This window comes from Equus asinus, chromosome 10 (assembly GCF_041296235.1).
Source record: "Equus asinus isolate D_3611 breed Donkey chromosome 10, EquAss-T2T_v2, whole genome shotgun sequence".
In the NCBI taxonomy this organism is placed as follows: Eukaryota; Metazoa; Chordata; class Mammalia; order Perissodactyla; family Equidae; genus Equus; species Equus asinus.
This window is the reverse complement of record NC_091799.1, coordinates 21,786,792-21,813,540: the sequence shown is the minus strand read 5'-3', so window position 1 is coordinate 21,813,540 and position 26,749 is coordinate 21,786,792. Positions and strand designations below refer to the sequence as shown.

The following is a 26,749-nucleotide window of genomic DNA, read 5'->3' as shown; positions in this document are numbered from 1 at the left end:
CTTTGGTAGGGTGCAAAGAGGGGAAATCTAGGACCAAAAGCAAAAATAACTTTTCTTTCTAGAAGGGATTTTAGTCACTAATCAATTCTTAAGGAAAATTGGGGCTCTTTTACGTAATCAATTTGAGTTATACTAAGAATATAGTGAGTATGGCAATTTTATTTTTCTACAACAAAATACATCCAACAAGATAACCATTAACGGAAACTTTACCTGACTGATGCAAACTCCTCAACTGTCACCTTGGAGTTCTCTCATTATTTCTTTTCTAAACCAAAATTATTAAAACTACAAGTTTGAAATACATTTCAAGTTTTATATACCTTTTTATAAAAAGCAGCAAAGAATACTGTCTAATTATGGCTATTTGACTTGCTTTAACATTTTAAAGTTAGATTAGATGGTCCAAATCAGCAAAATTAAGAATTCAAAAATGTGATTAATGACAAATATTCATATTTAAGATGTCACATGATACTAAATCCAAGTTTGGATAGCCAAATGTATGCCCTCTAGGTGACTAGGAAGTGGGTTTTTAAACTTTTTGAAGACTTGGTGTATTATTTAAATGTATACAACATACAAATATTTCTTGGGGAATAATTCTTTAATTCAATTAAGTCAGATTCACCATTCTCTTTTAAGAACTCTCTTAGATGTAGAAGAGTCCACCTACACTTTTTCCTAGTATAATCATGACAGTCAGACTCCAGTGAATGTTTGCGTGGGCCAACTGATACAATGTTTAGGTTTTTTATTTTTTTTAAGATTGGCAGCTGAGCTAACAACTGTTGCCAATCTTTTTCTTTTCTTTTCTTTCTGCTTTTTCTCCCCTAATCCCCCCAGTATATAGTTGTATATTTCAGTTGTGGGTCCTTCTAGTTGTAGTACGTGCAACGCTGCCTCAACGTGGCCTGATGAGCGGTGCCATGTCCGTGCCCGGGATCCAAACCAGAGAAACCGCCGTAGCAGAGCGCATGAACTTAACCACTCGGCCACAGGGCTGGCCCCACAATGTAAGTATTTTTAAATGGGAAACAAGATCACTGATACTTTTTGGTTTCCTCAGTTATTACAAGATTCTATTATGGCAAATCTACTGTATATTTTAATTGATTACCCCTAATTAAAACTGAAAGCATAATGCCGAACAGAAAACAAATCTATTAGAGAAAGAACTGTGGTTCTTTTTACCGGTTGCAACACTCTAAAGGCTGAAGTGCTACACACTTATTTTCTGACCAGGTGAGCTCTACAGCAGATGTTTGCATTGTTACACATTAACCTTTCCCAACAAATTCACAACACAGGATCTCAGTTCACTATCCCCTTTTACTCATAAAACAGGAAGCTTCAAAAAGAACTACTAATGTGGACTTATTTATAAACATAAACAAATATATTATGCGTATTCACTTCATAGGTGATCTAGCTCCTGGACTTGCTTCGTTCTGTCTTTATAATGACATAATACATACAACTAACTCATTTTAATGTTTTTATGTCGCAATGTTTAACTGTGGTCAATACAAGCATCTGTGTAAAGCTCACGTACCAGATAAAACAAACTACTGTGAATGAATGATTAGAGTCTCGTAAAAGTTAGACATGACAAAGGTTGACTGACTGCTAAGTAATATAATCTCAAGAAAAGTTATGGACAGTACTTATTTGTTAAGACTCAATCTTTAAGAGTAATGCGAGCTAAGTTTTATTCTACCATCTTACCAAGTAGGAGTGTCAGGAAGAGGGGTGCAATGGAAGAGAGGAGTGAGGCAGAGGAAATGTGGATAGGAAAACACAAGGCAAACCAAAACTCTTTGTGAACTTTCTGGCACTTTTGTCCAGAGGTCAGAGTCTGTAAATAACATCTTATGCTCATTGCCACACAGTTATTTTTAAAGGGGGACAATGGCAAAAATATTTAAATAAATTCTTTCCTCCCCAAAGTCATATTATAACAACCAACTCTTATTAAAAAAACAATAAATGGAGGCCTCAGCTTGCTACAGACAGTCAACATTTGGAGCAGTAGCTCCTACTAGAAAGAGATGAAAGGGACAGGCAGCGAACAGAAGACTTGCACCAGATTCCCTTTTACATCACCATCAGAATAGCCATGTTTCTTCACGGTCTGATAGTCAAAAAAGTCAAAAGATCCAAAATGTCTCAGTATTCATGAGGTGGGAAACAGCAGAGGAGATGTAATAATTCATCTCATTTTACCTACTTCAAAGTTTCTTATTTTAAAACAACATAAATTCACATGGCACTATAGTGCTACTTATGAGCCCTGCTTGCCTATTTCCTTTATATATTAATAATATAGTTTTACATATTTCTATTCATTAAGAAAAACAAATTACTTAACATGGCAATCACAGAACTGCTGCTGAAAAAACACTGCTACTTCTCATAGCAGAAGCTCAAGTTAACAACAAGTCTGTATGAACTTTAATGTCGCTGTTTCAATTTTGTGGGAAGCAAAGCTTTTCTGATAAAAAGGTATCTTGGAGTCTTTAAAATTAAAAAGAACGGAACTGTGAGCCATTTCATTTTTTCCTCAGTGACCAATAAACAGATCAGAAACAGCAAGGGGGATGGGCTTGGAGAGTGACAAAAATGCCAAAAGCAAAGAAAAACAGCTTTTAAAAATTTATTGCTCAGTCACCTGGCATCAGGGCATGAAGGCACATAAAACATTCTGAAGAACGGAAGCACTGGAAAAGAAGTCAACTATGCCTAACTTTGTTTATTTGGTTAGAGGTTAGATCAGTGACCAGAAACACACCGCACTGCAGGAAATGTTGGTCAGTTTCTCTCGATCCCTTACATGCAAGCTAACTCTCTGCCCGTTAACAAAACCACTAGCCTGGAGATGGGGCGAGGAAAAGCCAGAACATGACTGTGTTAAATAGGAGTTATACGTCTTGAACCTGGGCTCTTCAAAGGTAAAATATTTGAGCTGGGTTATCATGAAGGCCTCCTTGACAGTCTATATAGCTGAGCTACTGAGTTCATGCTGATAGACTTCTCTAGCTAGCCTGAAGATACCCTGGCAGCCACTTCTCTCAATTCTTTGAGGCTTTGTGGACAGCAAACATTATGCTTCAAGCCACTGTCCATGTAAAACATCAAGCCACAATAATGTAAACAGGTAAATCCAGCACTCAGGTAGAGCAGAGAGAGCACTGTTCTCCTAATTTACAGGAGAAATGTCACTCAGTATGATTCTTCTTCAAAGCCTCAGTAGGCAGTCGGCCCCAGAAAGGATAATGGCTAAAGGTTTGCACCGGATAGTGTAGGTCTAGCAGGCAGGAAAATAAAGCCTGCAGCATCATTATAACCCCAACTGTGATCTCTGGACTGTGAGAATCTAATGCCTTCCACTTAGCAAGACTCACACTAATGAACTTCTGCCAAGACGCATCAGAAGTTCATACTGGCACCAACACGTGAAGCAGGACTCTTGGGCAACTTCTCTGTGAATCCCTGAAAATCTACCCCAATACTGACGACAGAGGTTTGTCTTAGCCTAAACCTCAAGAGTCTCTGCAGTTTCCCTATCCACTTAGTTTCAAATTGCATTGTAAATATAATCAACAGCTGATTTATCACCCTCATAGCAAATATACTTCTAGTTTAAAATCACAAGCACCAAAAGAACCTGAGACTGTGTGCTGCTCAGAATAACTAAATCAGCTAAGATGCTCCTACACTCATTCTAAACAATAATGGGGGAGTGGACAGCACAGTGGACTTAGAGTCAGAGGAGCTGGGTAAAGGGTGGGACTTTCCTATTTATAAAACAGGGCAATTATCCACCTCATAGGGCTGTTGTGAGGGATAAAATAAATGATATATGAAAAAGGGGTTAAACAAGTAAGTTATGAAATATCTTAACAGAGCTAAATCTTCAATATATACTACTTGAATTCTGAGATGCCCATTGTTAATGCCTCTTACACACTGGACAGTCCTATTTACTTAAGCAAGATGCTGGCTACAAAAATCCATTCACCAGATTTTTTGGGGAGAATGCCTACTGTATATTAGGCACCATTCCAAGTGTTAAGGATAAAGGATAGGGGTTTGGGAAGAGACAGCTGCCCTCAATGAATCATAAGCAATTTAATAAACCAGCTCATTAGCAGCACTACAGCAAATACAGTATACTGATTTCAATAGTACATTTCAACGGGTGTTGAAGAGTTTAATTGTGTTTAGGTTCAGTTCTTCGGACCTATCATATACACACTATCTCACTGTGAACTCAAGGCAGTTTGAGTAAGTGAGTTTGCACTGTGAATCTTTTTAGTAAGCCGAGTAATTACCACTATTTACTGAGCAACTACTTTGTGCTGGGTATCGCACAGGTCATATTACATAAATTCTCTCACTTAACTTCAAACAATCTTCTAAGGTGTTTATTATTCACATTTTAAAATGAAGAAATGTGTCCAAAGTCACACAGCAATAGTATTGGAGTGAAGAATCAAGCACTTGGCTGCCAGACACCAAGGTCTGTGCTTTTTCTCCTATGCCTTCTTTAGCAGGAAGGAGGCAGTAATACAGAATGGTTATTCTACAGGGCCTTCACGTGAAGGGTTAGAATATGGAAAGAAGACTGATAGCACAGGAGGAATCTTACCTGTGAAAGAGTAAACAATAACAGAGGGATTCACTACGTACTCTGGCCACTGAAAATGTAAAGAGTGACTTGAAATGACTGGTTGGACAGGCTCACTTCTGCAGAGACAGCCCTGAGAGGTAAGTGTGAGGCTCTCACCTGCCCCAGTCCTCTGGTTCTGCCTGCTCTCAACCACGCATTTTACCCTTTTTCAGATTCTACTCAACATGTGGCAAGTGAAGAGAGGGAAGAGAAAGACGTGAGGTGTATATGCACTGTGAACAGTCTGTTTTGTGGAGAGAGAAGAAGCGGAGATTCTATAGGAAAATGTTGCCTCGAAAAAAGTTGGGATGCATATTTTTAAACTTTGAGAAAGAAAGTGGAGGTGTATAAAAAGGGATATCTCTCAGTCTTAGAAATTCCTGGAATCCAAATGAATCTTGTGCTTTTACCCCACGCAGCTGAAAACAACTGCATCAAGGGGGGAGGAAGTGTCTCGTGTGAGGAAACAATTCCTGTAGAAGTACACAGCCCAGGTCTCAAATGCTCAGTTATGCTGGATACTCAAAGTTGCCCAAGAATACGCAAAACTGCTGGTGAAGATCAAAAAACTGTCTTTGACAAAGCCCAGGTTAGACAAAAAGAGCAAATTATAAAAGATAACAAGTGAGTCAACAGGGCTGGGAGGTTAAGGACAACAGCAAAGCAAATCTTTTTGCCATTCAGAAGGAGAAGTAACATCTAAAATGTTAGATCCAAGCTAATTCTTTCCCCTTACTTGATCCCACACGATAATGTTGACATCAGCTGATGAGATTCAGCTCCTAGAGAGGTTTTGGGATCCTTGAGTAACCCAAACACCTTGAACAGAGACTATGACTCTCCTACTTTACTACAAATTCCGTTCTATAATAACTAGTCTTCTAGTAAGGGTGCAATACACTAAGAATCTATTTTCAGCTTCTCTGAACAGAAATTAAAGTTACAAAGGAAACAGACTCCACTTAAGAGTATCACTGAAAACTATGACAAAATCCCATATAAGTACACAAAACCGCAGGAAAAAAAGAAGCCTGAGATTCTCTTAATACTTTCAAAGAAGTAATGGAAGGGATGCCTATAGCTACAAGCAAACATATAATTAATCTAATCTTTGGCAACTTCAGTCTTTTTCTCATCTCTCTCTAATCAAATAATTTTTTAATAATACCTATAGTTATAACTATACTTAGAAATGGTTGATTTTACACTAGAGGGTCAAGTAGAACACAGCTTACCAGAATTAAAATTATCTTGATACTTCAGAAATCATTTTATAGTTCTACAGTTAATGGTGAACTGTAAAGCTGTTAAAAAAATTAAGCCATTTAAGATCGGTTCTTCAGAGGTGTTAGAGATACTATATACAGAAAAAAGAAAAGTATAGGCATAAACTCAATTATAGATTGAATGCACTTTAATTTTAAAATATGACTCACAAATGTGTCTACTTTATATCTGTTGGTATAGCGTAGCTGATTTTAGTTACCCCAAAAAACTTTTTAAAAGGAGTCTATCACTTTTACTTAAAGAGATCCTATGAGTCATGTCTGCCAAAACTCAAAGTTCTAATGTCACTGGTAAATGTGTCTTTTTCTACCTTTATATCAACTTGAAATCAATTAAGAAACTGACCAATATTTCTCACTGCACTGGTATTTCAGGTAAGGGAGTAAGCAATGGGACTTGTTGAACATCTAGTGATGAAAAAAAACAGCATCAGCGAGTCCCCGAGTCCCCACTGGCCCAGACAGGCTGCAGTGCCTCTAAATTGTCATGACAGAGACGTGCCAGTTGGTCAAAGGTCTGACACAAGAGAAATATCACATGACAAGCTTCTAGGGACAGAACTGAGAGGCAGAAATAAGTTAACTTGACAGGATAAAAACAACAGGAAAAGAAGCCCAGCTCCATCATTACTTCTCAAAACTGAACAGATTTCTCACTCTACTTTTATAAGGATGACATTGCCATACAAAAGTTCTTTTTAACTTCAGAAGAAAGTTAGTTTAAAGCATGATTCCCACATATATCATATTCAAAATGTTAACAGGATCACAAACCTCCTAGAAAAAAATTTACTAAAGATTATTTATTTAAAAAAAGGATCAATGTCCCAATTTATAACTCTTACAGTATACATTTACACATGGGCAATTAGGTAAAGCATAAATCTTACAAGGTTATATCATTATTAGAAGTAAAGAGCAATGTGCAAATGAGTAATCTGAAACAGTGAGTAAATTTGAAAACAATACTGTTTTGGACCACACGTAATCCTAAAACCATATCTAATAGCCAAACTACACAGAATAGGTTGGTTGATACCAGTAACAATGCAATACTAGACAAAACAAAACAGAACACCAAAATAGTATAAAAATTAAAGCAGAGTTAAGACCAACAGGATAAACACAAGTTTTTGAATTAACATATTTTACATTTTGAATGTACGTATTTTTGCAAAATAGAGTGATTATGTAGAAACAAAGCTGTTTAAAATACTATGAGTAGCATAAAACAGAGTTATTTCTTAAATCCATAAAGCATACTTAACATAGCATTCAAGAGAAATCTTATATGAACAGAACAAAAAAACATATATATACACATGTACCTCCATCCTTCTTCTCCAATTCGTCCCTAATTAGAGGGGAAGTAAGTATCACCTTCAAAGTTAGCGTGGGCTCTTTTGTATTCCGAATTATAATAGATGCCTCATCTACACATTGTTCCACTTGATATTTCTCTTCTGTGAGTTTCTGAAAGTCACCAAGATTTCAAACACACCCAATTAATTAGATTAAAATTTCAAAACAAAACAAAATGATTGTCCCTTAGTTTTCAAATGTTATTAACTATTAGTATTACTGTGCCAAAAGAGTAAATAAAGCCTTTAACTCGTTCTTTAGTTTAGGGAAAACATTTCTCTCTCCTCCTAACTTACCAACAAATCCTTTTTCTCCATCTCTCAAAAGGCAACCACAATGTCAACCATCTACACAATTATTAAGCAGTATTTAAAACCATTCTTCCTAATATTTGAAAGTAAAATACCAACAGCATCATTATGTGATAAAGGGTTAATTACTGTTCTTGAAATTATTACAGAGAACTATTATGGAATAATAAATCGCTGGGAATGCTCTCTAGACCAATACTTTTTTTGATAAAACAGCCTAAACAGGGACTCCTACTTGCCGAGGATTTACAAGTATAAGATTATGCAGATTTCTATGTAAGATTATGTAGATTTTTAAAGAGAATCAAGTAAGAATTAATGAAAAAGGATCTCTGCACAGTCACTCACCAACGAAAAAATTAGTATAACAATTTCCTTCTCTAACTACTGGTCTCAGAGATCATTCCAGAGAGACCTATAATTATGGGACAATCACCTGACATCACAGGAAAACAGACATTGATTCTTTTAACATAAAAGTATAAACACATAATTTAAGGGCCTTCCACAAAACAATCACCAATTAGAATCACATACTAAGTTATATTTAATATATTATTATACATTAAATATCTAGTTTAATAAGTTACACAGGGCTTTTCCTGGTGATGAAATCTACTATCGATTACCAGAAAAAAATGGCTGAATGGAAACACCACTAGGTCTCTACCCAACAATGTGCATTAAAAGAACTCAAAGCGGTTTACAGAAAAATTGCATTTTACCATTGACATTCCAAAAAAGATAGAAAATAGAAAATTCATTATCCTAATTTTGAATAGAAGAATCCAAGGAAGGGAAAGGCCACACAGCGACTGGAAAAAACAGAATCAGAATATAGAGAAAAAGCAGAAAACTGCTCACATCCATTTTGCCACTATAAGAGCATTAAAGATGTCCAGAGAATGAGTCAAACTAAATTTGTCAAATATGCATGCAGATCACCATGAGACACATCCAAAGTAATAAATATGGCATGAGTCTGGGGCTAGACTAATTATAAGTGATTTCTGGTTTGGGTCATCCTTCTCCTCCCTTGCTCAAGGAAGTCCTAAAATTGCCCTAGAAAAGAATATAGAAAGCAGGTATGGTACAACCTCAATTAATTAAGGTACTAAGGTAACTGAAAGTTTTACTATGGTAAGTGCTTGGGAAAAACCTTTTTAATTCATAAGAAAATAAGATCATATCACATCAGAGTTTGGTTTTCCACACAAACACCAAGTAAACAAGGGGTAGGCAGGGAGTAAAGGTAGAAATCACACTTAAAATGATTTTCTGAACTATCATTAGTAATAATAATGTGTGTGCTTGTGTGTATAAACATATATACGGGCACATATATGTGTGTACATATACACAATTTAATTTGAGATGCATGTACAGATGGGTACCTTTACCCAAATACCTATAGTAATGGGTCTAACTATCACACAAAGCAGCTGTTTTCACTGCTGGATTACACCATTGGCCACGCTAAATTGAAGTATGCTGCTCATAATGTCCACCACTGGTCTTAAGAGTTCAGGCCTCTTTTACCTTCTCCAAGAAGCCTTTCAAAGACCTGAAGATATTGGTCTTTTTTAGTGTCCTGTAGCCTAAAATTAAGCCACAGTCTATTCAAATTTGAAATGGTTTAAACAGCCTGAACTCTCCCCTGGGTCCCTCCCTTGAACACTTGCTAGGCTCAACAAGAACATTTTAAAACTGTGGTGCCCAGAAATAAAGATCCTCACTCAGGAGAGAAAAAAAAAAAGGAGAGTTCACACAGTTGTCATCTGCACAGAGAAAGCTCTATTAATACAGACTAAAGCTTGGCCCAATCTCCTATATCTTCATACTGGAGAAATGTGATAGATTCTCAGAATAAGAACTTCGATTTATCATAGCACTGGTTCTCAACCCTTTTTCCAACCTTCAAAGACCTGAGGAATATGACCACTCTCATAAGAAAGAAGACTCACTAGAAGGAACAGAAAGTGGGGTAAGACAGTTGAAAAAGCCTCTAGTATGTCCAATCCTTTGATATTATTTTACTACAAATTTAAAAGTAAAAATGTTCACTATAATAAAAGCAGAAATACAGATTAAATTTAAAACAATATAAAAAATAATGGAAACGAGAGGAATGGAAACAAGAGGAATTTTATTAACATCCTAATAACAAAAAGTATAGTTAGCCAGAAACCTGCTACTGAGCTTTCTGTTTCTTAAAAATTTACTGTACTCCATGTTGCTTAACACTCTCCCTCCCTAAATCACAAAAGGATTTAAAATAATTTTTTTCTAAAGATTGGCACCTGAGCTAATATCTGTTCGGGTTTTTTTTCCCCCCTTCTCCTCCTCAAAGCCCCTCAGTACATAGCTGTATACTCTAGTTGTAGGTTCTTCTGGTTGTGTTATGTGGGACACCACCTCAGCATGGCTTGATGAGCGGTGCCATGACCGTGCACAGGATGTGAACCAGTGAAACCCAGGGCCACCGAAGCTGAGCGCATGAACTTAACCACTTAGCCATGGGGCAAGCCCCTAAAATAATTTTTTTTAAAAGAAATAAGTTTAACCCTAGGAAGGACCAGAGACATTTTTTTTTAAACAGATTTAATTTTTTTTCCTGCTTTTTCTCCCCAAATCCCCTCAGTACATAGTTGTACATTTTAATTGTGGGTCCTTCTAGTTGTGGTATGTGGCACGCTGCCTCAATATGGCCTAATGAGCGGGGCCATGTCCATGCTGAGGATTTGAACCAGTGAAACCCTGGGCCAGCGACGTGGAGCGCACGAACTTAACCACTCGGCCACGGGGCTGGCCCTGAGACATTTTTTCATCAGAAGTGAAAATGGAAAAGCCAAATATGTTTTTTTAGTCACTTAGAAAACCATATCTTAAGATTTAAGGTAGAATGATAAAATAAAATAGTGCTCCAAAAATTAATATAGGGGAATGTCAACAAGTAACACAAATTTGAATGTCAAGAATGGTACATAAAAAAGTCAGGAAGGTGGTTTTGAAGATCAGCTGGTGAATATGAAAGAAAATGATCCAGTAACAAAGCTAATAAAAACAAATTTAGAATTCATATTACTTGGAGGGGAAGCCTTTTTAGAAGAAACACAAATAAATCAACAAAAGAAAAGAGCACTCAACAACTCAAAGTTTGGACCTTGTGGGCTGATCTCTATTTACGTGATATGGATATAAGGACTAAGTAATTTGAAATCATAAAAAAAGCTATAAACTGATTTTACCACAGATATTACATCTGAAACTGAACAATGATCACAGTTTCCCCATTAGTAATGCAACTGGTCCTTGGAGTGGGCTGGCAGAGCAGGTCCTAGGGTGACCACAACCCTAGACCAACCTTCAGCCTTAAACCCTGACTGAGGAGCCTTCAGCAGCATCCTCCAGGAAGCATGTCAACATTAAAATTTTCTAAATACATCCCAACATGAAAAAGGTTTGGAAATAAGGAATTACTAGTGACTTTCCACCAACAGAATAAATGGGTGACTATTAAATTAACTATTAACTGAGTCTTCAATTTTAAAAGTTATTATCTATGAAAGTCTCCAGTTGTCTCTGCTTTTTTTTTTTTTTGGTAAAATTGGCACCTAAGCTGACATCTGTTGCTAATCTTTTTTCTTTCTTCTTTTCTTCTTCTCCCCAAAGCTCCTCAGTACATAGCTGTACATTCTAGTTGTAGGTCCTTCTGGTTCTACTATGTGGGATGTCACCTCAGCATGGCTTAATGAGCAGTGCTAGGTCTGCGCCCAGGATCCGAACTTGGCAAAACCCTGGACCACTGAAGCGGAGCACATGAACTTAACCACTTGGCCACAGGACCAGCCCCTAGGCTCTTTTTGTTCTTTCAATTCTTTTCTGCATTATACCAACCCTTCCATGAGTTCTATAATGCTGAAAGACCCAGTCGGGAAAACATGAAGACTCTCAGCAAGATACACCTGAAAAATTTAAGACTGTGCCTTAATAGCCATCTTAATTTGGTAAAAATATCCTGAGTACTGATCACCAGAAGTTTGCTTTACACGTAATGGATGGGTCACTGACCCAAACTAGCGGTATCCCTTTTGTTTGTACCTACCCTTTACTATTACCAATTTCTTGCTATTGAATTCATCAAGGCCACTACCTATTTTCACAAATTCTTCTGGAGGTGCAATTAAACTGTACTCACCTGAATCTGAATAGGAAGATTATCTTTGACTGTATTTAACAGGGTCTCTGTGGGTTTGTCTTTGCACATTAAAACCAGCTCCAAGTCCATATCATCTTTAATCAGCAAGCCTTTTGCAACCAGGCCAATCCTCATTACACCACACAATGTCCGACCACCTTGATCCCTAAAAATAAAAGTCTGAATGATTACTTTTACAACCTGTTTCCCAAACTATAACTTGATCATCACTTGGCTTCCTGGATATCCATATGAATTGATAAGGGAGTACACAAATCCAGATATCCAAAATAAAGTCTCAGATTTAAGGTTCATAAAGTATCTATCTTCCCCAAGGAGTCAAGAGGGAGCATATTTCAAACTATAGATCTTTTAATTCTTTATTACATCTATACTGCTTAGGAAAATCCAAAAATACTATATCCTCTTAAAACATTTTTTTCAAATTTTTAAAAACTTCCTCCTGTTACATTTTTTATTAGTAATTAAAGAATTTGAGAGAAACATGTACACCACAGCATACTGAGAAAGAGCATCAGCGCAGAAATCTAAAAGACCTGGACTCCACGCCTAGTGGTACCTGCTGGCTCAGTATCCATAACTGTAAAATGGCTATCAGCTAGATGAGCCTTAACTCATCCCTTCTGACTGTATCACTCTAGGAATCCACAAAAGTTTATGGAGAAAGAAGAATAATGTGATAAAAGTAAAGAGCTGAGTAAAGAAGGAAATGACCAAGATACCCTGCCAGTACATGCATTCCAAATCCAGTAGTAGCTAAAAGAACAAACACTCAAAGAACATCAAATCATGAATGGTGCATAAGAACAGTGTTAACGTCTATCCTTGGTTTTAATAGGTAAGTTTCTTATTCGTTCATCTCCCTTAATCACAAGTGAAAATGTAACTAAGCTTGGCAGTCATTCAACAAGTAAGCAAGTGTTTGAGTGTGAAAAACATACTAAAGGAAATCTAATCCCTTCTGCTCCTGAGGCTCACACTGTAGTTAAGTACAAAAGCAGTAAGTAGCCTGCTTAAAAGGGGAAGAGAAAGTAACATCTGAGAACAAACTGCAAGCCACAAATTCTCATTTAAACCTCACAACAAGCCTACATTTGAGAGACAAGGAATGTGAATCCCAGAAAAGCTAATTAATTGTTCACGGTCACAGAGAGTAAATGGCAAAGCCTGGATTCAAATTCAAGTTAGTTTGACCACAACACTCAGGTTGTTTACATTATTATGGTTGCTTCCCAAGTTCAGAAGAGGGAGAGGTCAAAATCAGATAAGCCAAGCAAGGCAACCTGAAAGCCTGACTTCAGCAGAGTCTTGATTTGGTTAGACAGAGGTCACTAACTGGCGGCAAAGAATCAGCAGAGTTGGGCAAAAGTCAGAGGAGTGGAGAATGAACAACTACAGAAAAGAGAAGAAAAAGAAACAAATGGTCGCAGTGGAAACAAGACAGAAGGTTATAAATAACCCAGTCACTGGTTCAGTGCCCAGCACACCTTAGAGATTCCATAAACATTAAGTCAATGAAAAACTATAAGGGTGGTACAAGTACAGAAAGAAATAAAAAGCATTTTAAAGCAACTGGTCCAAGTGTAGGGAATTATTTAGCATTAAGAACAGAGTCAGTTCATCTTTGATTCTTTCTTCTTCTGTATCCCTGTCCTCTTCTCATCTTCTCATTCTCCCAAATCTAATAGTTTCTAAATTCCTTCCCTATAATCACTCTCAAACCACTGCCTTCAAACTAGTTTCTTTTCAGACTCTTATTACCTCTCATTTCCTTTTCATTCAAGAACCTCCTCTTCACTGGCATTACTGACTAACCTCTGTCATCTCCAAGCTACTGTATACCGTATACTGCAACCAGAATAATCTTCCAAAAGCACCACATAGATGGCACTCCACCTTTTATTTTCCTCGTGTCCCACTAAACACTTAGACACTTAGCACACTGGAAGGCAATTTAGGAGACAGCATGACTTCCTGGTTCGAACTCTTGCTCTGCCACTTGCTGTGTGACACTGGACAAACGACAAATTACCTGACTCCTGAACCTACTTTCTCATTTGTAAAAAAGGAATACCTTTCTCACAGAATGGTACTGAGAATATCATTTAATTTAATGTAAGTAATGAACTTAGCCCAGAGCCTGGGATATTAACAGCTCAATAAATGATAGCTATTATTCCTTAAGCAGTCCCTATATGTTCTCACACCTAGATCTTTGCCGAGATTTATTTTTTCTTCCATTTTCACTGCCTGCCAAAACCCTACCCATCCTCTGAGCCCACTGCAAGTGCTACCTCCTTCATCAAGTTTTTTCTGATGCCCAAAACCAGTATATAATCTCTCCTTGCTCTGTACTTTCACATTTTAGTCATGGAAAAATGAAGAAAATATGTTAAGAAAACTGGATCTGGAGCCCAACAGACTTGAATACGAATCCTGGCTCCCTCACACACACTCATTCAGTGACCTTAAGCAAATTAAAGTTTGTTAATGATTCTGAGTCACTCTATTTTCATAGGCAAATCTGAAGTAATGGAAATTTCATAAGTAAAATGGGGGTGGAGGAAGCTAGGAGGACAGGAGGAGAGGCTAGCAGGTTTGCTGTAAGGTAATGTGAAAAATAATCTGGTATAGTAACTGCCACTCAATGGTAGCTACTATTAACTAGCCATTATTAGCTCACTTATTAAATTCTATATCATAATTAAGATACACTTAGTCTTACCATGTAGAAGACAGCATGGCTAAGTAGAGAAACGAAGTCCTAATTCAGTCCTAAACTGAATAATGAATTTGAATATAGGAGGTAGTGTAAAGCAAGGGACCCAAATATAGGGAATTACTTAAAATTAAGACAGAGTCCTAATATTCCTAATAATACAAATAGTGGAACCTTGTGCAATTTATTTGACTTTTGAGCCAGTTGGTGAAAAAGGTAAATAAGTACACAGGTAAAATCTGCCTAACAATGCCTGGCAATAGACGGTGCTTAATAAATATAAGCTGGCCCTCATCCATCTTTGCGCCCTTTGTAGTAATAAGCATATACATCAGGAGTGCAATATGTATCTATTGCCATAATAAAGCTCTGTTTTTGTAAGATGTGCCTACCTCTGGTTTATAAAATAAGGACACAATCATCCTGCACTCCTTGCGTTTCACTACATGGGAAGAATCACAGGCAAGGGCTTAACCTGGGACTGTTCCACAAAATGGATGAAGACTTTTACAGAGACAATCAAGAGCATCCATACATGGAGCTGTATTTAAAAATCCAAATCAAAGCGTGGAGCACATTATCTTTTAAAAATCTTTAAAACACAGTGATCTGACCCAGTTAAGCAAAAGTCTACAAGAGTGCTTTCCAAAGGTCTGCCAGCCTTGAAAAGAAACAACAGAAGATGTATTAAAAAGGCCTGAACTCCACTTAAAAATGGTTAAAATGCAAATTTCGTATTAAATATATTTTACCACAAAAAAGGGCATAAACACAAATAAAATAAAAAATTATGGAGCACATGACTACTTAACTTGCACAAGGGGTGGGATATATAGAGCTAGATTATCGGATAATATTACGAATTAACATGAACCCCCAAATTTTTTGTTGTTGTTTTTGGCGAGGAAGATTTGCCCTGAGCCAATATCCAATGCCAATCCTCCTCTTTTCACTTGAGGAAGATTAGCCCTGAGCTAACATCTGTGCCAATCTTCCTCTATTTTTTGTATGTGGGATGCCTCCACAGCATGGCTGACAAGGAGAGTAGGTTCACACCTGGGATCTGAACCCACAAACCCGGGCTGCCAAAGCAGAGTATGCAGAACTCCAACCACTCAGTCACGGGGCCAGCCCTCTGAAAGTATCTTTTTAAATCTATCTTGCGAAAGAAAAACTCAATTACTGCCAAGAACCTTCAAGCTGACAAATCTATGACTAAATACAATGTATATATTACCTGTAAACAGTTGGCAAAGTCAAGGAATTATGTTCCTCAACTGAAAAGTGAAACTGATTATCTTTCATCTTAAGATGAAAAGGTTATGCTATCTTTCAGTGAAGAAAATCATTTTAGCAATACTTTCCCACTGTTCTTTATTTATCACATTGATTTAGAATTGAAAGCTGGAGAAAAAAATCTGTAACCTCTATCCCCAATTTACAAGTTGTAGCCAACGTAATGCCCTTAATTCTATTAATATAGTACAGTCAAATGAGCTTCATCTTTCAAACTAAATCATATACTTATTCCAATCAGAGTGACATTGCTCAAAAAGTAACTCTAAGCTTAGTATGGCATAAAAAGTTCGATGATCTGACTCCAGTTATCATTCAGCTTGATCTCACTAATCTCTTACTACTGTTACAGCACTGAGAATACTCTGCTATAATTGTTGAAGGGTCTGGCTCCCATTCGGCCTTCATTCATTCCACAAATATCCAATGAGCATTTATTATATGTAAGACACTGTGCTGGATCCTGGGAATCAACAAGGTAGATATAGTCAAAAATACCTTTAGAATACATTTTCCTTCACTCTTTCTTCTATACTAGGATTTTAAAATATCTGACAAAAACAACATTTTATGATTTCGCCAGAGAAGAAAAACTCTACTATTATTTCCAAATTTAGGAGTTGAACCAACACATAAAAAAGACAATATATCATAACCTCCAAAAGAGAATATTTTAAAGGACTTGGTGCACTTTCAAAATGTATCTTGAATAGGTCCATCTCCTTTTTCTAGTTGAATCATTATTCCTTTTTGCTGTTCTTTCAAATTTAACTCAGAAAAATTCCAAAAACATTTACTTCCTTACAGTCCTACAAATGAAAAAACCCAAAAAACATCATATGCCAAACAAATCCAGTGGGATGGGACCCTGGGTTTTTCTGAGTACCACAGTGAAACGCCACAGAAGTCAGGCCACACTCACTTGGAATAGGTGTCTACAGCCTCATCCTTCTTCACTTCTGTCTCGCTCTCTGTTTTTGTGCCTTTATTTGTCTCATCCAGCCAATCTGAGACATGTTTAAGAGCACATTCAACAGTAGACACCATATTCTGAACAGCTTCAAGTTCCTCCGGAGATGGATAGATTGTTGAGTGTTTCACCATAACATGGCGATCATCATTGGCAAAAGATCTAATAGATCTCTGTCAGAAGGAGAAAGAAAATATTTACTTTAATAAAAGAAATGTTACCTGAAAAGGATGACATACAAATGTATTTACATCATCACAGCATTAATTATCAAACCATTGCGTAATAGTTATAAAGTTGAGACAATAAAAATTGCTCAGGAATAGGAAGTAAAACCCCATTCTACTGAACTCCACTCCAGAAAATTACAGATTATTCATTCATGTTTGGGTAAGGTTCACCCAGGTCACACTCGGTATTACATATATGCTACCTTTTAGCTGAATCGACGTGTTTTGAACACCACTTCAAAAAAGGTCACCCATATCACCCATCATCTGCAACACACAAATACTTCTAACTTCAAGAGAGTACCTAGAAATGCATGATGGTGACTCATGATACCTAGTCACTCCTTTTCAAACCGCTAGAGACTTTTCGCACCTTGAAAAACTGAGATATCATTATACAGTAATAAAATACAAAGTTACGTGAGAACACTATAAACTATGGATCACATTAGAATATTGCTACCATTTGGCATCAAAACTTTGGGGTGAGGCTTTAATTTTTAAAATAGATTAGTAGGAGACATTGCAAATTCCAGAATGGGGAAAATACATACTGCAAAAGAATTAACTTCTCAAACTAATTTACAAATGTATTACATTCTCAATCAAATCCCCTCAGGATAGATTTACTTAATACTCAACAAAAATAATTTTAAAGCTCATTTGGTGAGGGGGGAGCTGGAGGGTGGAGTCAATGAGAATGTCAAGAAATAGTCTACAAAGATGGGTGGGTGGCGCCATTATGCTAAAACAAAATATCAAAAATTTAAAAAGCAATAATTAAAATGACATGCTGGCCCAGAAATCAGTAGAGCAGATTCCAGCCTAGAAATAGAATGAATTTCATGAAAATTTAATACAGGAGATCCTTCACACTCATGAGTCACACATCCAAAAACCTTTGAATATTTCCAAATTTACAAATATCATGAAGACACTTGTACCAGTATACAGCAAAATGAACAAGGATAACTTGGTGAGTTTCCAGAAAGCCAGAAGTATTCCATTTAAAGAGTGACTATAGTGTCTTTACTTACAAGAAATCACGTGCTAGTAGATGGTAAGTACTTTGTTTTAACGTCTTTATCACAAAATAAAATATTCACAATTCTTTCATCAGTCTGTCTCTTTGGCTTTGTTTTTGCTTGAATATCAATGTTTAAAAATCATATTAATTTGAATATTAGTAAATTAATACTACAGTATCACTGTCCCCTATAAAATGAAGCGAGCTATAACTAAAAAGGTAAGCAATCCTTTGAAATTCTCAAATATTATGTAATAAAAGCTTTTACAAAGCTCTCTTTTTTCTAGATCAATCACAAAGCTTTCTTTTTACAAGATAAAAACCATTCTGTCTAGATTTCTTTCTTGTTCACAAAGTCCATGACCAGTTTTCCAACTGGAGTCTTTTGCCACAAAGAAACAAACTTTTTAATCACTTCATGCAATTTACTCATACATCCCAAAGTAAGTATCAAGAAAACAAAGGAGCCATATAATGAATTGAAGATGAGAGGTTGTTCTAGGGATTATAAATTAGTTGCCTTGCTCTTTAGAGAAGAAATTCTACTAATATGTTAGTTCTGGATGGTAGGGAAAAAATGTTAAATTGGGATTTTCTTTGTCATTTAGTTTTATGGTGAGTGACTAAGTGTCACGTACTATATAAAGAGATTTCAGTCAACGAGCGACCACATAATGGCGGTCCCATAAGCCTAGGTGTGTAGTAGGCTATATCATCTAGGTTTGTGTAAATACACTCTTTATTGTTCACACAACAACGACAAAATAGCCTAATGATGCATTTCTCAGAACGTACCCACATTGGTAAGAAACACATGACTGTACTTAGTTAGCTAAATTACTCAATCCTGCACACAGGAAAACTGCATATTGCTACATAACACAAACCTTTGGCATTTCTCTTACAAGTAACACAGACTGCCAACGTTAAATTCAAGAATGTTAAATTCAAGAATCTACTGGATGTTGATAGGACAAGCGTCATGAAACAATGGTGACAGGAAGAATTAAATAAATGGTATTACAAAAAAAGAAACTGAAGAGGTCTCTTATTTACCTAAATAAGCTCCAAATGAATTTTTTTAAGTATATAGTCATGTGCCCCATAACAAAGGACATTTCAGTCAACGACTGGACTGCACACACAACAGTGGTCCTATATGATTAGTACCAGATGGCCTAGGTACGTAGTAGGCCATACCATCTAGGTTTGTTTAAGGACACTCTGTGATGTTTGCACAACGACGAAATAGCCTAATAACACATTTCTCAGAAATTATCCCTGTTAAGTGACATATTACTGTATTAAAAAATTAAATTAGAAGAACCACGCAGAAACAGAAAGTCCTCATTCAAATTTGAGATCCAAGGGAGGGCAAAAGGGGAAGAGGGGCACATGTGTATGGTGACAGATGGCAACTAGACTTTTGGTGTTGAACACAGTACAGTTTACCACAGAAATCGAAATATGATATACACCTAAAATTTTAATGTGACCTCGATCAAAATAAATCAATAAGCAAAGTCAAAAAAAAAATCTGAGATCTAAGGAGCAAGGCAATAGAAGAAATTAGAAAACACCTACTGACCAATTAAACTATATAAAACACAAAATTTCTACACTAGAAAATTTAAGCTAAATTTAAAATGAATAAATAGGAAAGAAATTTTCATAAGCTATGACAAATAATATGTATGAACCATTTCTTTAAGTTGTAAGAATATCAAAACTATAATACATAAATGAGCTGAAGAGGCAAATGATTCATATCAGAGGACACACAAGTTACAGCGTTGTTTTTTACATCTCACCATAAAACTAAATGACAAAGAAAATCCCAAATTAACATTTTTTCCCCACCATCCAGAAATAAAATATCAGTAGAATTTCTTCTCTAAAAAGCAAGTCAACTAAGTTATAATCCCTTGAATGAACTTTTTAAAAATCAAACCACACTTAAAGAAACACCATCAGACTTGCTAAACAACATATTTCAAACATACTTAAGATTAATATTTTTTTGCTTTTTCTCCCACTTATAACATCTTTTTTAAGCTTTTTCTCACTTACACTTAGAGAAAAAATTCATGCAACATCCTCCAGAACCAACAGGGGAAAAAAAATTCAGTACATTTTACCAATTAAAAAACTAGGCAACAGAGGTTTTGACCTCATCTAACATTTTAAATTCAATTTAAGTAATAACTTTCTACAAAAAGCAAGGTTTCCTTGATATTCAGTTCAGTGACCCTAATACATTCAACACTTAACACTATTACTTTAAAAGCATGTGGAAAAAAGTGGCTTTTTGAGTTACTCACACATTTTATAAACTCCTACACCATTCACATCACTAATTAAAAGACTGGTTCAGGATTTTTAATTTCCATAGGAAAAAACTGAACTTCAGGTAGTAGAGAAAAATTACACAATTTCAAGTTCAGGGTCACCTTAGCCATTTGTATCAGTTTGCTAATGCCAGGTTTATTAGAAAATATAATTTATAAGCAATCCCTCCTTTGTATTTAATAATTTATGGCCTGCAGGCTCATGGGGCTCCATCTTGTGGTTTAAAGGGCTCGTAATAAATCTGAACTCACTTGCTTTGCTTCAATAGCAGAGCGTCATCTTTACCTGATGCACTACAGCCAAAAATTAACACACTTGTTTTTCACTTGCCCTCATTGTTAACACTTCCAATTTTAAACTATTGGAATCTTTTTAACTAAATTAAGGAAACGTAAATAATAACCTACCATGGTTTTCTATGGTGTTTTAGTTTCTTTTTCCGATCCTTTCCCCTCTTTCTTGTCGTCTTCACTAGACACTGTTTTGCGTAACAGTACCTCCTCATAAGCCTGAGTCCCCTGACAGCTCAGAGTCAATACAGCAAAGATGTATGAAGACTTGTTCTCTGGAATACACCTGCAAGATAAAAAGAAAAACCACTTTTCAAAAATACTTATTTACGATTAGTTTCATATCTGAGTGTGGAGCCCATAAACACGTTATTGAAAGTAACCATCTCTATAAAGGAAAATTACCTCATTTAAAACAAAAAACTAACATAACCTTTGAAGGCCTGGGCCCAAGAGCCCCTGTAACATGGCCAGAAAAGTAACCCTCCTGGTAGCCAACATGTGGCAGCTGACTGACTTGCACTCAGTGAGATAAATACATTAACAGACACAGAGCCAGCAAAGAGTACCACCTAAAAAAGTAATACCAACATTGTGGCAACAATATTGCAATTAACCATGAGATTTTCAATTAGAAATTGGCATTAGTCAGACCTTTTTGAAAAGTAGCACCTGCAAATATAGCACCACCGATTGTAACCATGAGACTTTTGCATTTGATATTGCCATCAGATAGACAATAGGTTGGCACAATGTTTCTTCTTTAATCATTTTTAGGCCTAAAATTCAGAATGCTTTTTTGGCTCTGTTCCCCTAACTCCCAAGAGACTCTGCTTCCCCCTCAACCTATATGTACTGTTATGCTAGACTCCTGAATATTCATGAGATCCTGACTTCATTACCCATGGATGACTCACCAGAATCCCACTGCATATCTGTTCCACCTTTATGAGATTTTATTTCAGATAGGGTAAAAGCAAACTTTTCTGAGCACTGATAGAATTCTTACATATTATAAGCCCAGTTGTTTAAAAAAAACAAAAACTAGAGGGGGCCGGCCCCATGGCTGAGTGGTTAAGTTCACGCGCTCTGCTTCGGCAGCCCAGGGCTTCACCAGTTCGAATCCTGGGCACAGACATGGCACCACTCATCAGGCCATTCTGAGGCGGCATCCCACATGCCACAACTAGAAGGACCCATAACTAGAAATACATAACTATGTACTGGGGGGCATTGGGAGAAAAAGGAAAAATCTTGAAAAAAACAAACAAACTAGAGAGTGCCCATCAAAATAGAACACATGCTTTAACTATGTGGATCAGGAATAACGTACACATCACAGAGTATATAAACTCACAAAGAAACAGCTCCCTCTTCATCTCAATATCTTTCCTCTAAATAAGGAAATCTCCTTATAAGACTACTGTCTATAACAGTTTCCTAATACTACCAGTTGCTCTCTTAAAATCTTTTTTGACTTTTTGGGACCAGTAAGGTTACAGGTGTGACATTTAACTCGCCCCAATACTGCAAATGAAAACACAGATCCATGACTATAGGCAAAAGATACTCAGCTGTGACCTACACACAAAACTATTCATATCCTGTAACCAACTTCCCTGACTCTGGTTTACAAAATCCACCTGAAATAAGCTAGTGAAGCTCGATTTTAAAAAAGATTATGTAACTGAACTAATAAATGGAAATTACTTTGATTATTATACGTCACATCAAGGTAAGGAGGGAACACACATGCTGCAATTCATAGGGTCCTTTTATACAATAAAGTTACGAAACAAACTAAAACATGATCCCATGGTAAGAGACATCTCAAAGATCCTCTTGTCACTAAAATCATACCTCTAGAGTCTTTGGTATGTCCCATTCCCAACCTTACTCCATTCTAGGGGATTCAACCATTTAGTTCTTAGCTGTGAATCCAGCAGCCAAAAAAAGACTGCTATGTGTTCAGCTGACAACTGAAAACAAAGTCAACAAGCTTCTCTGTAAAAAGATAAAGCCAATAAATTAACCATATTAAAAAAGTAGATTGAAAGTAGAAAAGCAGAAAGAATGCTAAGTAAAAGCTGATATAGTGGGGAAATTGTAGATCACCAATATAAAAGGACAGCACTCTTGGGGCGAGCCAGGTGGCATAGTGGTTGAGTTTGCGCACTCTTTCTGGTGGCCCAGGGTTCACAGGTTCGGATCCCACATGCAGACCTACACACCGCTCATTAAGCCATGCTGTGGCAGTGTCCCACGTACAAAATAGAGGAAGACTGGCACGGATGTTAGCTCAGCAACAATCTTCCTCAAGCAAAAAGAAGATTGGCAACAGATGTTAGCTCAGGGCCAATCTTCCTCACCAAAAAAAAAAAAAAAAAAAAAACTACAGCACTCTAGTCATTTGGCATAGAGAGTAACGACCCATACAACAAGAAGTTCTGGGAACTTCAAGGTATTATAGCATAATGCAATAATTCATGATAAAAACAGCATATCTCAGAATCATATTCTGTTGGTGCCATAAAAGGAACTTAGAAATTATCTTGCCCAACTCCATTCACCCTTCAGTTTACAAATGAACTACAACCAAAGACGCTAAGATCACACAACTAATCAGAGACAAAGCATGGTCCAGAACCTAAATCACAGCCCAAAGCTTTTTCCCTACTACAGCAATCTGATTGAGAAAAAAAGATAAATTATATTTGGCACACTGTAAGCTGACAGGGAGAAACTGCAACACATTCTTAAAGAGTTTCTTTTTTTAAAAAAATGGTTAACTTAGTGGATAAAATTCGAGCCTTGAAATAAAAAAAACTCCACTTTGCCATTTAATAGTTATGTGACCTTAAAAAGCTAGATGACTAAGAAAAGCACTTAACTTCTTTGGGTCTCTGTTTCCTTTATCTATAAAATGAGAAAATATTTCACTCCTAATTAACATTTAACATTTATAGAACTCATATTCTGTAGTAGGTGTTGTTCTAGGCACTTTCCATACATTAATTCATCTAATCCTCAAAACAATCTCACTGTCTCCATTTACCACATAAGGAAACTAGAGCATAAAGAGGTAATATAACCTAATTAAAATCACAAAGCGGAAGTACACAGTAGAGCCAAGATTTAAAAGGCACTTATACTTACGTTAGGGGATAAAGTTTTGCTCTTTCAAAAAATACGTCTAGGGGCCAGCACCGTGACCAAGTGGTTAAGTTCGCGTGCTCCACTTGGGCAGCCCAGGGTTTCACCAGTTCACATCCTGAGCGCAGACATGGCACAGCTCATCAAGCCATGCTGAGGCGGCATCCCACATGCTACAACCAGAAGGACCCACAACTAAAAAAATACACAACTATGTACCGGGGGGCTTTGGGGAGAAAAAGGAAAAATAAAATCTTTAAAAAAAAAAAAAAATATGTCTACGTGAATCATGAAGGCTGCATAGCACACAGGCTTTGGAGTCAGACAGGCCTAGATTCAAGTACCAGCTCTGCCACTTCACTTCTCTGAGCCAGAGCTTTGTCCCCTGTGCAATGGGGTGAATAGTATCTATTTCCAACTAAATGAGACAGGCTAAAAAAATACCTATAAGTATCTGCCAAACAGTATACACTCAATAAATGGCTTCAGGGGAAAAAAAAATAACCACAAATCTGAAATAAAACATTTTGTTTATACATACGTGTGCATTTCTCTGAAAAACCGAGCTTAGAAAAATACTAACTGTGCTCTACTTATTAAGACTAGTTTTATGCAGCAGAGGGAATGCATATGTACAGGTATGTGTGTACACATGTATCACTTTTTTAATCTACCACTGTTTTTTCAAAATAACAGACAATATTTTTTTTAGAGCAGTTTTAGGTTTACAGAAAAACTGAGTGGAAAGTAGAGAGAAACTCATATGCCCCTTCTCCCTACCACCACACACACAGGTTCCCTTATTATTAACATCTTGCATTAGTGTGGTAGGTTTGTTACAATTGATGAACCAATGTTAATAAAATAGTAACTCAAGCCTACAGTTTACATTAGGATTCATTCTTTGTTTTTTACATGCTATGAGTTTTGGCAAATGCATAATGACATGCATCCACCATTACAGAATCAGACGGAACAGTTTCACTGTCCTAAAAATCCCATACTCCACCTATTTGACCCTTCCTCTTCCAAATGTCATATAGTTGAAATCATACAGTATGTAATCTTTTCAGACTGGCTTTTTTCACTTAGCAATATGCATTTAAGATTCCTCCATCTAGTTTCTTTTTAGAACTGAATAATATTCCACTGTCTGGATGTACCACAGTTTGTTTATCCATTCACCTACTGAAGGACACCTTGGTTGCTTCCATGTTTCGGCAATTATAAATAAAGCTGCTATAAAATTTGTGTGCAGGTTTTTGTGTGAACATAAGTTTTCAATCCATCTGAGTAACTACCAAGGAGCATGATCATGAGATCATATGATAAGATTATGTTTTGCTTTGTAAGAAACTTCCAGACTGTCTTTTATCTAATGTGGCTGTAACATTTTGCATTCCCACCAGCAACAAACGAGAGTTCCTATTGCTCCATAGCCTCATCAACATTTGTTGTTGTCCAAGTTCTGGACTTCAGCCATTCTAAGAGGTGTGTAGTGGTATCTCACCATCGTTTGAATTTGAAATTCCCTGATGACATATGATGTTGAGCATCTTTTCATATACCTATTTGCCATCTGTACATCTTCACTGGTGACGCATCTATTCAGTTCTTCTACCCATTTTCTAATTGGATTGTCTGTTTTCATGTTGTGTAGTTTTAAGCATTCTTTGCATATTTTGGATCTCAGTCCTTTATCAGATACATGTTTTACAAAGATACTCTCCCCATCTGTGGTTTTTCTTTTCATCCTCTTAACAGCGTCTTCTGTAGAGCATAAGTCTTCAATTTTAGTGAATTCCAACTTATCAACTTTTTCTTTCATGGATTGTACTTTTGGTGGTGTTGTATCTCTTTTTTAACTCAACTTTAAAGGTGAAAGGCATATTTAAATGTCAGGCTGCCCAGCCTGCAAAGCTAGGTTTTTGTATGTACGAATATTATACCCTTTCCCTAGGAGCAAATCTCAAAACTGAAGAACAATTATCCTATCATATTCAAACTATAAAACTTAGTCAAATATTCAGGAATTTTTCTGAAATACAAATAGGAGAAAATATTAAAAATTAAGGTAAAAAATTATTTAAACATACTTATTTTCTTGAAAAATTCCAAGTAATGTCTTGCAAACAATGTGACATAGAACTCAGGAAATTATTTACCTTCAAAATATTAACTGAATAGAAAAGTTTAACTTTTGTTAATCCTAATATATACAACCTCTCGAAAAGAAGCTATGTAAAAATAAAATGTCCAGGCTTTACTTCCCCATTATAAAAGAACAATCACATGTCCACTATATTAAAGATGCTTAAGATAAAATTAGAAAAAGACACCTCACTGATACACCAAGAGGATCATTTTAAGATAAATTACGTGAGACTTATAAGTAAATACATACTTACTAGTTCATTGCTTATTCTGTATCTGGTACTATGCTCGATAGTATAGGGGATACAAAGATGAATCAACTCAGAATACACTAAGAGCAAATACACATAAATTCAGTACTCCCCCAAATCCCTTCAAATAAATTAAATTTTCTTTTTACATGACGGCATTAAGTTTGTGTACAAAACTAATATGAAAAGAATACTGAATTCCAGCATTCCTCTGGAAATTTCCTTTTATTTTTTATATAAAAATGGCACATAGGAGAAGGCTAAACTAAAAAACCTATAAACTACATATATCTACTCCAGAACTCCAGCTATTCATCCCACCCAAAAACACCTATAATGATGGAAAAGCTCAATCTCACCATATCATATGAAGGCTTGCAACCCTGGGCTCAGGCCAGAAGGTCTTTTCTCAAAGTTTGAACAAGGGTGGTACAATGGCTGCAATCCTAAACATACTACC

The 26,749-nt window shown here is 36.4% G+C and overlaps 1 protein-coding gene across 10 annotated transcripts in view; it reads right to left on the bottom strand.

Moving 5' to 3' along the window:
• The window catches only part of STRBP (spermatid perinuclear RNA binding protein), a 130,461-nt gene that overhangs the window by 44,203 nt on the left and 59,509 nt on the right, over positions 1-26,749 (bottom strand). For all 10 annotated transcript variants that reach the window (XR_011506240.1, XR_011506241.1, XM_070518793.1 and 7 more), the window contains 4 exons: positions 20,849-21,017; positions 16,788-17,008; positions 11,830-11,995; positions 7,287-7,431 (listed from right to left, as the gene is read on the bottom strand). Coding sequence is in view for 8 of the 10 variants with exons in the window: in XM_070518793.1 (XP_070374894.1) it covers positions 7,287-7,431; positions 11,830-11,995; positions 16,788-17,008; positions 20,849-20,851 (535 nt within the window). In the remaining 2 variants the exon portion in view is untranslated. The remainder of the gene's footprint in view (positions 1-7,286; positions 7,432-11,829; positions 11,996-16,787; positions 17,009-20,848; positions 21,018-26,749) is intronic.